We start from the raw sequence: 13,928 nt of genomic DNA on the forward strand, positions 1-13,928 counted from the left end.
GGGGAAATAATAAACGAGTATTTTGCCTCAGTGTTTACTATGGAGATGGACATGGAAGGTATAAAATGTGGTGAAATACATGGTGACATCTTCAAAAATGTCCGTATTACAGAGGAGCAAGTGTTGGATGTCATAAAAGACATAAAGATGGATAAATCCCCAGGACCTGATCAGGTGTACCCGAGAACTCTCTCTGAAGCTAGGGACATGATTGCTATGCCCTTTGCTGAGATATTTGTATCGTCAATTGTCACAGGTGAGGTGCTGGAAGACTGGAGGTTGGCTAACGTGGTGCTACTGTGGAAAAGCCAGGGAACTATAGATCAATGAGCCTGACATCAGTTTTGGACAAATTCTTAGAGGGGTTCCTGAGGGACAGGATTTACACGTATTTGGAAAGGCAAAGACTGGTTAGGGATAGTCAACATGGCTTTGTGCTTGGGAAATAGTATCTCACTAACCTGATTGAGTTTTTTGAAGAAGTAACAAAGAAGATTAATGGGGGCAGAGCAGTGCACATGATCTATATGAACTTCAGTAAGGTGTTCAATAAGGTTCCTCATGGTAGACTGTTTAGTAAGGTCAGATCACATGGAATACAGGAAGAACTAACCATGTGAATACAGAACCTCCTGGAAGGTAGAAGACAGAGGGTGGTGGTAGAGAGTTGCTTTTCAGACTGGAGGTCTGTAACCAGTGGTATGCCACAAGAATCAGTGCTGGGTCCACTGCTTTTCATCATTTATATAAATGATTTGAATGTGAACATAGTGTAGTGGACAGCGAAGAAGGTTACCTCAGAGTACAACAGGAATTTGATCAGACGGTCCAATGTGCTGAAGAGTGGCAGATGCAGTTTAATTTAGATAAATGTGAGGTGCATCATTTTGGAAAGACAAATCAGGGTAGGACTTATACACTTAATGGCAAGGTCTTGAGGAATGTTGCTGACCAAAGAGACCTTGGAGCGCAGGTTCATAGCTCCTTGAAAGTGGAGTTGCAGATTGGTAGGAGAGTGAAGAAGGCATTTGGTATGCTTTCCTTTATCGATTGGAATGTTGAATATAGGAGTTGGCAGGTCATGTTGAGACTGGACAAGATGTCGGTTAGACCACTTTTTGAATATTGTGTGCAATTTTGGTCTCCCTGCTGTCGGAAGGATGTTATGAAACTTGAAAGAGTTCAGAAAAGATTTACAAGGATGTTGCCAGGGTTGGAGGGTTCGAGCTATAGAGAGAGGTTAAAAGGCTGGGGCTATTTTCCTTGGAGCTTTGGAAGCTGAGTCATGATCTTATAGAGGTTTATAAAATCATGAGCATACATAGCGTAAATAGACAAGGTCTTTTCCCTGGGGTGAGGTAGTCAAGAGCTGGGGAACATAGGTTTAAGGTGAGAGGGGAAAGATTTAAAAAGAACCTAAGGGGCAACTGTTTCACACAGAGGGTGGTGCATGTATGGAATGAGCTGCCAGAGGAAGTGGTGGAGGCTGGTACAATTGCAACATTTAAAAGACATCTGGATGGGTATATGAGTAGGAAGGGTTCAGAAGGATATGGGCCAAGTGCTAGCAGATGGTACTAGTTTAATTTATGATATCCAGTTGGCATAGACAAGTTGGACCGAAGGGTCTGTTTCTGTCCTGTCTATCTCTATGACTCTGTGATTTCCCTCTGGTGAATCCATGCTGACTTGGACCAAATCTGTCACCACTTTCCAAATGCTCAGTTATTATGTCCTTAATAATTGACTCAAGCATTTTCCTCACCACTGGCCACAGGCTTACTGGCCTATCATTCCCCATTTTCTCTCCCTCCCTCCTTTTTCAACAAGCAGGCTAACATTAGTTACCCACCAGTCCATTGGAACTCTTCCCAAGTCTATAGAATGCTGAAAAATTATCAACCAATGTTTCCACTATTTCTAGGGGCACTTCCTTAAGTATTCTGGGATGCAGAGTATCAGGTCCTTGGGGCCTTTGAGGTTTTAATCCCATCAATTTCCTCAATACCATTTCCTGACTAAATAAGTATTTCCTTTAATTCTTCCTTCCTGCTTGACCTTCTGTCCCCTAGCATTTCCAGTTTTCATTAGTCTTTTTCTCTTTCATATATCTGTAGAAGCTTTTACAGTCAGTTGTTATGTTTTCTGCAAGTTTACCCTCCTATTCTATTTTCCCCTTCTGCATGAACTTGAAATTTCTCTTAGTACTCAGGCTCGCTGCTTTTTCTGGCCAATTATATGCTTCCTCTTTGGCTTTAATGCAATCTCTTATTTCCCTTGTTAGCCATGGTTGAGCTCCATTCCCTGTTTTACTCTTATACCAGACAAGGCTGTACACTTGTTGAAGTCACTCCAATTGTTCTATAAGTGCTTGCCATTGCCTATCCACTGTCAATTCCTTGGCAAGCTTATCCTAGTCGATGTGTGTCTCATACCATCAAAGTTAGTTTTCTTTAAATCTTGAGATTCACATCTTTTGAAGCTGAAATGAGCTTGAGCTGACTCACACTAGTTAAGCTTCAGTAGTAATTATCATCTCTAAAGGCCCTATTCAGGTTTGAGATAATTGACTGCTAATACTGCCTCAGTCAAAAGTGTGGTGCTGAAAAAGCACAGCAGGTCAGGCAGCATCCTGCTCCTCGGATGCTACCTGACCTGCTGTGCTTTTCCAGCACCACTCTCTTGATTCTAATCTGCAGTACTCACTGTCCCTCAGTCAGCTGAGTCAACTATTTTTCACTAGACTACTAAATTTCAAATTTTTTAAATGGAGCAAGAAAATAAAGATTTGCCAGTTTTATTTACACACTGCCTCCAAATTCTCTGAATTATATATTCACCTGGGCTGTGTCTCACTATGGATATGATCTCTCCTTCTTGATTGTGTGAAATCTACTGATCCGTCTTACCCTCTTACTTCTCCGCTTTCCCTGTTTCTAACGCTCTTTGCCTTTAGCTGCACTTTCAGATCTAACTGACTCTTGCACTATTTCTCCTCAGGCTTGCGCTGTCCATTCCCACTAACTTTTATATTTGATACTCCATCACCGATTTTTGCCTCTGCAGACTTGTGCATTGTTTTCCTTCAGCATTGTTCTCACTGACATTTGCACTATTTCACCTTCGGCTTGTTTGTCAATGACATTGTTTCCCCTCAGCTATGTTCTTTCACTTGCACTGATTCAGTATCTTTCTCCTCAGACTCATCTTTTCACTGTCTGATTCTCACATTTTCCCCTCAGTGCAAGAGTCAGTGAAAACAAGAGAGCGTATCTGATTTTCCTCAGGGTCACCCACTCTCTTTTTGCTCTCACTATTCCCCTTCATACACATGCTTGTGTCTGTGACAGTATTGTCTGTGACTGTTGCATTGTTCCCATCAGGCATAATGTGTCCACTGTCACTGACTCTTTTATCTGTTGGTCTCTCACATTAATTCTCCTGAACTTTGATTTACTAATTCTCTTGTTAGATAATCTTGTAAATCTAGAGAGATAATCTCTGCTAATCTTCACTGGGTATCCTTTCGATTTTGTCATTAGCGACAAAATTTAGAATTTGCCTAGTTTATAAGTTCCCCCCAAAACATTTTACAAATCTCTTCGTTTGCTGTATTTTCCGATACAAATAAGTGAAATACTGTACATTGTAGTTAAAATTAGAAATCAAACTAGGATGTGCCATATATTGAGTCATGCTGCTCTACTATAACTAAAAAGTTGAATTTACCTGACAACGTGGAAAATTGCCTCTGTAAATCCTGTATACAAAAACAATGACAAATGCAACCTGACCATTTTCTACTCTAACAATCTTCTTTCAGTCACCAGCAATGTATTGCAAAGAACTATCAATAACACTATAAAGCAACATTTGAAAATAAGCTGCACATTGACACTCCGTTTCAGCTTTGACAGAACTACAGAGGAACCTCGATTATCCAAAGGACATGGGCAGGCAGTATTTCGTCCGGTTAATTGAATTCTGGATAATCGAACGCTAGATAACATAGTTTAGCTGAGCATTTGGACCTTGCAATCTTGCCAGATAATCTGATATTTGGATAATCGAATGCCGGATAATCAAGGTTCCTTTGTACTCAGTTTCATAGCTCTTTATATCCAATCATGGACAAAGGATCTGGAATGCAGTAGTGTTATGAAGTTGCCTTGACATCAGGATAGCATTCAACCAGGTATGATGCCAAGGAATCCTAATAAAATTTATAACATTGAGAGTCAGGAGTGATGTCGTATCTGGCACAAAGGAAGATAATGTGGTTCTTGCAAGTGACTAACCCAGTTCCAGGTCTTTGCTGTGAAAATTCCTCTAGGTGGCATACTTTGGCCTCGTTATTTTCAGTTGCTTTGTCAATGAGCCTCCGTATGTCATAAGGTGATTTGCTGATAGTTAAACAGGATTCTATTTGATATACAATCTGAGCTAATAAAAAGTTCCATGCCTGTATGTGACCAAACCTGACAACAATCAGGCTTATACTAATAAGTGAGGAGAAAGTGAGGTCTGCAGATGCTGGAGATCAGAGCTGGAAATGTGTTGCTGGAAAAGCGCAGCGGGTCAGGCAGCATCCAGGGAACAGGAGAATCGACGTTTCGGGCATAAGCCCATTTCCTGAATAAGGGCTTATGCCCGAAACATCGATTCTCCTGTTCCCTGGATGCTGCCTGACCTGCTGCGCTTTTCCAGCAACACATTTCCAGCTTATACTAATAAGTGGCAATCAAAACGTTTCACAAAATCCAACTCCAACAAGAGGGAATCTAATAGTCTCTGATTGATATTGAATGGCATTACCATTAACGATTTCCTCACTATCCTCATCCTGAGGGTCACCATTTGATCAGAAACTCGACTAGCCCAAGCTGGTGGCTGTCAGAAGTGTTGATATTCGACTACAAATGGCTTCTTTTTGCCACTCGAAAGATGAAAACTTAGTAATATGATGGAATATTCACCACTTGCTTAGATGGGTATAGCTATGACCACACTCAAGATGGTCCACACTATCAAACCCAGAGCTGTATGCTTGACTAGTGCCTCACTCAATAACCTAAGTATTCACTCCCTCCAGTACTATTGCATTATATCACTATTGAATCCACTATTTTGTTTAGAAGATTCACTGCAGCATGTCACCGTGTTGTCTTTGGCAGCACCTTCTAATTCTGAACCTCTGTCTCCCGAATGAACATGGGTTGAAGGTACATGGGAACATCCTTGTTTTCAAATTACATACTATGCTGGCTTAGATGTATCCACTATTTCTTTTACTTTTCCTTTTTTTCTGTCAACAGCAAATGTAATAACTGTGCAGTTTGTTTTGTTAATGTTTCTGATTAGTTTGGACACCAATTAATTTGATAGGACAATTAACAGGAGCAGTGACTGAAATTTATGGAATCTCAATGAACACTTGCATCCACAATTTGATGTTGCACCTTTGACAAATATTTCTTTTATTCTTTTGGCTAGTTTCTAATTCAGCTTAATTGGAAGTTTTTTGTATGTATATTTAGCCAAAACTATCTGAATTTATTTCTTAGGAATTGCATTTTTCATTCTTGTTACTGCTAGATACTACTTAGGATATTTATAATGCCTGCAGAAACTCATTGGTAGTTAGTGTTTTCAATTCTCAATCACAACATTACTCCCCCTCTCCCCATCCTAATTTCCTCCCTGAATACAGTAGCCTCAGATGTACATAATCTGGTCACAAGCTTTGCATGTCATACGTCACCCAAAATTGTCAAGAAACGATTATACTGTCTTCAGAAATCTCTATAATATTGTACTTAGAGTTACTGCAGAATAACGAATCAGAACTATGTTCTATTATATCTTCATTTACACTTTTGCTATTTTAGTTTCTCAAACTGTTTTGATTGTTCTGATCATCAAAGTTCTGTACCTTTCGGTAATATAACTGAACATCTTTAGTTGTGTTTATTTCTCAGGCTCTCATTGCATTTTCCATTTGCTTTAATGAAATCTTACATAATGCATTCCTTTTTGTCAGACATCCTTGGTGTAGGTTTCTTTTAATTGTACTTTTACATCTTAATTGGCCTTTTTGAAGTGGTTTGGTGAGTGGTTATTCTTTCCTAGGGACAACATCTATATCTTCTGGAAAATTTTAATAACTTGAATTCACAACCTTCCCTAACAGTTTACTTCACATTGAGGTCAGGAGCAAGAGATCAACTTTGCTTACTCTTCTGGTCTTATTCTTTTGTCTCTTGTGAATTTCTCTAGACATTCAACTTTACTCTTGAACTTTGTATGTTTCTGATTCTGGCCCCTTTTCTATCTTTCTCCCATCACTTTGGATTATTATTGATGGGCATGCTTTCAGCTACATTAGCCTACTGTTCTGAGATTCATTTTCTAAGTAGCTCCATCATCATCTCCTTTAGCACTCTCTTTACAATGTACTTCTTTTGCTTGATATTTTGACTATCCCTCTTTGAAATATTCAAACATTTTTTTGTTAAGGGCTTTACGAATGCAAGTCATTGTCATTCCTGTGAATCTGTAATTCACTCCTAAAGACTATCACATCCTCTGTCACTTCTTTAACTCTTACATATTTATTTTTCCTCATTCAAATACATTTCTGTCATGTAGAATTTCTGTACATTAACATGGTACAATCTTCACATGTTACAGACATTCTTAATGAGTTACTACAAAGGGAGAACCGAGTATTGCATTTTTGGACCATGAGAAAGAAGCGACTGGACCAATGCCAGCAGTACGTGGTCTTTGAGAGGAGTGCTAAACAGGTAAGAAAAGTACTCGCTTGACCACGCATGTGTGTATTATTTTCTTGAATAAATAATTAAGAGAGTTATTTTTTCACTTTGCTAAATGAGAGAAAATAAAGAGTGGGCACAAACTTGAAACATTAGGAATGGTTTCATCACTCGATCAAACACATAACGTATGTATTTCCAATAATTTTATTTAGAAGTGGTCCAAGTATCACAAGAGGTTAGAGTCCCATTGGAAAGCTGAAAGAGAAGGGAAGGGAAAGATGAATTTGGTGGTGACATCATGATTAGAGAGGCTGTTGGGATGGAAGGTGAGGAAAAGGAAATCCTATCATAATTCTGGTAGAGAAGGGAAAGGGTGACTGCAGAAATACAGGAAATGTGACAAACATGGTTGAGGACCATTATTGTGGGAGGTGGGAAGTATCTACTCACTTGAGATAAAAATATAATTTCTCAGAAACATTGATATGGCATATTGTCATTGGAACTGATGTGATAAAAATGGAGGAACTAAGAATTGATTGGAATCCTTATACTATAGAGTGTGAGGAAATGTTGAGGTAGCTTTGCGAGTTAGCGGCAAACGCATCTTCTGATCCTCTGTAAGCGTTCAAGAGGGATTATTTTCTGTGCAATACCCTGGTTCACTCCCTGCATAGCCTCAACATCCCTTCCATGTAAACACACGACACCTTTAATCTCTGTTGCTGTCACTGTCAAGGACTTCAGACCCTCTTTCCAGTTGAAGTAGCGATTTACATCCAATAAAAGCAGAAAATGTTAGAACTCAGCAGATCTGCCAGCACTTGTGCAGGGAAATAGAAGAAAGAACAGAACAGCATAGAACAGGCCTTCACCCCGCCATGTATGTGATGACCATGATGCCATTCTAAACTAATCCTGCACATAGTCTGTAACCCTGTATTCCCTGCCTGTTCATGTTTCATCTAAATGGCTCTTAACTTTTGCTAACGTATGTACTTCTACCACCTCCCCTGACAGTGTGTTCCAGGCATCTGCTACCCTTTGTATTAATGAAAAAAAATTTACCTCGTATATTTCCTTTAAATTTGCACCTTCTCACCTTAAATCTATGCCACCTAGTTTTTGACATACCTGACTATCCACCCTTCCATGCCTCTCATCACTTCATATTTTATATACTTCTGTCAGGTCGTGCCTCACCCTCTGATGCTCCATCAAAACAATCCAAGTTTGTCCAAGCTCTCTTTATAAAAATTCATACACTCTAATCCAGGTAACATTCTGGTGAATCTCTTTCACTCTGTCTGCAAAACCTTCATATCCTTCCTATAGTGTGGCAAGCAGAACTACACACAATACTCCAAATGTAGCCCAAATAAAGTCATACAGCTGCAAAATGACTTGCCAACTTTTATGAAGACACGTTTGCTGTAAACCTTCTTTACCACCTTATCCACTTTTGTTGTCACTTACAAGGAGCCAAAGACTTGAACCACAAGATCCCTCTAAATATTAATGCTCCAAAGGGTCCTGCCATTTCCCGTAAACTTTCTTCTTGCATTTGACCTCTAAAAGTGCATCATCCCATGCTTGTCCAGATTAAACTCTATTTGCTATTTCTGCGCCTAACTTTCAAACTTGTCTATAACCTTCTCTATCCGTTGATAACCTTCTTCATGATCCACAACTCCATCAATTTCTGGGTCATCCGCAAACTTACTAATCAGGCCACCTATAGTTTCTTGAAATCATTTATATATGTATATTACAAACAAAAGAGATCTCAGCACTGAACCTTGCAAAACACCACCTGTCAAAGACTATTAGTCAGAAAAACATCTGTCCACAATTACCCCTTTTTCTTCTAGGACGAAACCAATTTTGTATCTAACTTGCCATGGATCCTGTGTGACTGAATCATCTGGTACAGCCTACCATGAAGGACCTGGCAAATACTTTAGTAAAGTCCATGCAGATAATATCTACTGCCCTATTCTCATCAACTTTCTTTGCCATTTCCTCAAAAAACTCAATCAAGTTTGAGACAAGACCTCCACTGCATAAAGGCACACTGAGTATCTCTAATGAATCCATTGCTCTCCAAATGTGAGTAAATCCTGTCCCTAAGCATTTTCTGCAATAACTTCTTTGCCACTGAAAGTAAGGCTCACTGGCCTATAATTTCCTGATTTCTGATGCAGGAATTCTCCAGTCTTCAGGGACCTCACTTGTGACTAAAGAGGATAAAAAGATCTCTGTCAAGGCCCCAACAATCTCTTCCTTTCCTTCCTTCAGAATCCATCAGTATATGTGGACTTACCTATTTTAATGTTTTCAAGACTTCCAATGCCACTTCCTTTTTAACATTGACATGCCCCAGAATACCTACATACCCTTCCCTAATCTTACCATCATGCATGCACTTCTCCTTGGTGAATACCAATGCGAAATACTCATTGAGGACTTCACTCACTATCTCCGGCTCCTCGTATAAATTTTCTCCTTTGCCCTTAGTGGACCTATGCTTTCCCTATTTAGCCTGTTGTTCCTAATATAGGTATAAAATGTTTTCTTGGTTTAAAATTAAGAATAAAATAACATTTCATGGACCCTTATAGCTGTCCTGATTTCTTGTTTAAGTTCTTTTCTGCTTCCTTCATACTCTTCAAGGGCCTTCATTGATTTCAGTTTCTAAACCTTACATAAGCTTCCTTTCTCTTTATGACTAAATTTTCAATATGTCTTGTCATGTAAGGTTCCTGAATTCTGCCATCCTTACCTTTTATCCTCACAGAAACATGCTGGTCCTGAACTCTGAATCACCTGGCCTTTTAAAGACTCCTAAATGTCAGATGTGGATTCACCCTCAAACAACTACCTCCAATTGAATTTTCCAGTTCCTGTCTAATACTGTTATCATTAGACTTCCCCCGTTTTAGCATTGTCACCCAAGGACCAGTCTTATCCTTATATATAACTAACTTAAAACTTACAGAATTCTGATATCGTTGTTCCCAAAATGCTCCTCCACTGAAATGTGATCACCTGGCCCGGCTCATGCCCCAATACAAGGTCTGATATGGCCCCTTCCCTAATTGAACTATCCACAGAGTTTACATTTTGAATCAGCTATAGCTCTTCTTCAGAATGTTTGCAGTATTTTGCTTTCAATGATATACATTTATTACTTTCAATTCAATATAATATATTTGATGCTGACAACATGGTCTCCTGTACATTGGGAAGACCAAACACAAATTGGATGATAAGGTGCAGAGCACCTCTGTTCGACTCACAAGTAAATCCTTGAGCCTCAGCTGGCCTTGGTCTAATTCTGTGCCTTGTTTTCAGACTGACATCTCTGCCCTCAGCTTGTTGTTTCATTGCAGTGAAGCTAAATGTAAACTCGAGCAACAGCACCTCAACTTTCAGCGAGGCACCTGGCAGATTCCAGACGCTACCCTGAATTTAACAATTTTTGATCATAAACTTTGTATTTCCATTTTGTTTCCTTTGTACTTTTCGGTTTTACTCTTATTTTTACTTCAAACACCAGCACACCTTTAAGTTGCATACTGAATCTATGCACACCTTTTGTTGCTTTGTTATTTTTCTTGTTGCTTCGACCCTCTAGGTCTAAGACCTTAACTTACTAATTTCCGGGTTACGTGAAACATTAAAAAAAAGGAACAGGTGTTGGCTATTAGGCCGTTCGACCCTAGTCTGCCTAGTATAATCATGGTTGATCATCCAGCTCAATTCCCTGTTCCCACTTCCTCCTCATATCCTTTGTTCTCTTTAGCCCTAAGAACTGTGTCTAACTCCTTTAAATGTTTTCCCTTCCACCACTTTCTGTGGCAGTGAATTCCACAGGCTCACCACTCTCTTTGTATGAAAAGATTTCTCTTCATCTCAGAGCTTAATGGCGTACTCCATATCCTTAGACTGTGAGTAGAAACAAGGAAATTCCTGGCTCCACAAACCCGACCATTAACAAGTTTTCTTGAATTGAGTGGTTTTTCAGACCATTTCTTGGAACAGTTAAGAGTTGAACAAATTGCTTTGGGTCTGCATTTGGTAGGGACAACAGATACCTTCTCTAAAGGACATTTGTAAACCAGATGAGCTTTTACAACAATCTGATAGTTTCATGATCGCTATTACTAAGAAAAGCTTTACATTCCAGATATATTAATTGAATTTGAGCCCATTGTTTCTCAGAGCTTAGTGTCAGCTGAGTTCAGTGACATTACCACTATGTTACCATCTCCCCCTAGTCTGTACTTCCCATTATTGGTGTGGAAGGTGCAGGTTGGTGTGGAGTTCTAGCTTGGTGATTTGAGAAGAGCGGAGGAGAATGCCAGTTGCCAATGCAGGCTGGGCAGGAAATCTGTCTGGGCTTACAGCATGATGCCCAAAACTTGAAATTAAAGAGTGAAATATGAAGTGTTTCTCCAACTCTCTCAGCTTACCCCCTCTCATTTCCTCTTGTCCCACCCATGCCACCTTCTGTCCTCTTCACATCCCCCATTGATGGTCATAAACCTATCACCACCTCCCCACCTTCATCTACATATCACATTCTCAGCCACCTTCCCCCCCCCCCAACCCCAACCCCTCCCCCCACCCATTTATCTCTCAGCCCCCCAGCCCACATGCCTCAGGGCTTATAAAGGGCTTATGTTTGAAACGTCGATTCTTTTCCTCAGATACTGCCTGACCTGCTGTGCTTTTCCAACGCCACACTCTTGACTTTGATCTCCAGCATCTGTAGTCCTGACTTTCTCCATAGACATTAAATCTCCCTACACATACCTAAGGTCTCCATGCTTCCTTTAGCAACCCATAGATCCACCCTTTCCATTTTCACCTACTGTCAACGCACTTATTTTCTCCTGTCTAAGTGGAGTCTAAGCTATACTCATTAAAATTCTATGTTATTATGCACACTCCATCGGGGGAAAAAAAAAGTCATTCACAAAAACACAATTTGACACTTTGTGGGAAGTTTGGACTTCTTGACCATTCTTGACGTGTTTGATAGTTTTACGGTTTCAGTACGTTTATGCAATTTATAGACAAAGGAAACCAGATTCTGTAACCAACATGTCCCAGAATCATATCACAGTACCCCCACCCACACACGTCACACATGCACGCACACGCATGCACACTGTTTCCTGGCTATCCACGTAAACCCACAAAATGCAGACTTTCTCCTAGCAGGTATAATATTCACAGTCCAGGGTCTTCACACAGGAGTAGACTGAGTAGGATGCCGAAATCCCAGATCAGTGGAAGCAGTTGATGTTTTGACTGGCCAGCTTCTACTATAAAATGTGCTGTACAAGAACATTTCTGAGTCCATTCCTACTCCCAATGAAAATGGGAATACCACTTCCACCATTTTCGCCTAGCACAATCAGTAACAGTATCACCTATTTTAAACGCTAACCTTTTTTCTTGTCCCAACCAACCTGTACTCAAAACCTCTCTCTCTTCTCCGCCTGCATCTCTAATTTTTTTCCTAATTTTGATAAAATATTAACTCTGCTTCTTCCTTCACATGTTGCTCAGTATTTTTAGCATTTTATCTTCTTATTACAGATTTTTGACATATATGATATTTTATCTTTAGTGGTAATACTTAAAACTATCAAACTCGTGTTTCACAAAATCTCTCTCAATGGAGTGAATTTTACTTTTTAATAAGTTAAATACTATAATTTTTCATTATATATTTTAATGTTATCAATGAGAATGTGTGGATACAATAGAAGTATGCCTGAGAGGCCTGTGCTGCAGGTGTAAAGTTTGAAGGTTTTAATCCAGCCATTAAGAAGTGTTAGTGGGCATTGATCTTCATATTAATGCATGTAATTCTGCTTCTGTGAATGTCCCTGCTTATGATACAGTACCTTTCAATTGTTTTAGGCTCTGGAGTGGATTCATGATACTGGCGAGTTCTATCTTTCCACCCATACATCCACAGGCTCCAGCATCCCACATACTCAGGAGCTTTTAAAAGAACATGAAGAGTTCCAAATTACTGCAAAGGTGAGCAAGATGTGTTGGGTTTGAAAAAAATAGTCATGTAAAGTCAGTCCATACATGAAGCAGAGTCTGGATTTCTGCTTTCCCTGAATGGTGCTATAGTATTTTAAGCGATGTTACCATTTTTCTACTGAACTCAGGATAGGAGAAGAGGTAGAGCAGGATTATGACTCAAATGCAGGTTAATATTGTAGGTTGAGTTTTGATGTTTAATTTGTCTTGAAAAATGTATTGAAATTCTTGATTGTTAAGTTTCCATATAGGCATCATTGTAGATGGGGAAGAAATTTACATCTTTGAATGCCTGAGTTAATTTAATAGTTTGAAGATTTTGAGCATTTGGAAACTAAGATGGACAGCATGTTAGAGAACAGTTATGCCTATTGTTGTTGTGTTCAAAAATTACGTTCACTTTTGGCATTATTTTTAAATGTCTGAAATTAGTACTTTTAATTCAGCACATGATGACAATATTTTAATGTCTGATTAAAGATAACCTTAATCTTTACATTAGTGGTCAAAGCTATTTTTATCAATAAAATATCAATACCTGCATCTTGAGTTTGGTTTGTCCTTCTGTACAGCAAACCAAAGATCGTGTGAAACTATTGATACAGCTGGCTGATGGCTTTTGTGAAAAAGGACACTCGCACGCTGTGGAAATCAAAAACTGGGTCACAGCAGTAGATAAGCGATATCGGGATTTCTCCCTTCGCATGGAGAAATATCGTGTAGCATTAGAAAAAGCACTTGGAATTTCAGACTCCAAAGGGGTGAGATATCAAAGCAACTAGATATTCTGTTCTTCTATTTCCAGTTCTATTCTCACATGAATTGAGAACTTATACATTGTTTACTCCATTTTCCAATGCAGAGCAAAGACTTGCAATTGGACATCATCCCAGCAAGTGCTCCTGGTTCAGAGGTGAAACTCCGTGATGCTGCACATGAACTTAATGAAGAAAGACGTAAATCGGCTCGTCGGAAAGAGTATGTTTTGATTTCTTTCAATTGGTGACTGAGGTTTCTAGTTCTGATATAAGAAAATTAAGTTATAGTTACTTTTTTACATCCATATCTATCTATTGTCGG

The 13,928-nt window shown here is 39.3% G+C and overlaps 1 protein-coding gene across 3 annotated transcripts in view; it reads left to right on the plus strand.

The window, feature by feature from the left end:
• The window catches only part of LOC122550233 (triple functional domain protein), a 581,330-nt gene that overhangs the window by 339,676 nt on the left and 227,726 nt on the right, over positions 1–13,928 (plus strand). For all 3 annotated transcript variants that reach the window (XM_087987024.1, XM_087987025.1, XM_087987026.1), the window contains exons 20-23: positions 6,691–6,806; positions 12,717–12,839; positions 13,421–13,609; positions 13,711–13,826. In XM_087987024.1, coding sequence (XP_087843150.1) covers positions 6,691–6,806; positions 12,717–12,839; positions 13,421–13,609; positions 13,711–13,826 — 544 coding nt within the window. The remainder of the gene's footprint in view (positions 1–6,690; positions 6,807–12,716; positions 12,840–13,420; positions 13,610–13,710; positions 13,827–13,928) is intronic.

Source organism: Chiloscyllium plagiosum, unplaced genomic scaffold (genome assembly GCF_037043375.1).
Source record: "Chiloscyllium plagiosum isolate Xiang-an unplaced genomic scaffold, Cpla_swu_hap1 HiC_scaffold_5, whole genome shotgun sequence".
In the NCBI taxonomy this organism is placed as follows: domain Eukaryota; kingdom Metazoa; phylum Chordata; class Chondrichthyes; order Orectolobiformes; family Hemiscylliidae; genus Chiloscyllium; species Chiloscyllium plagiosum.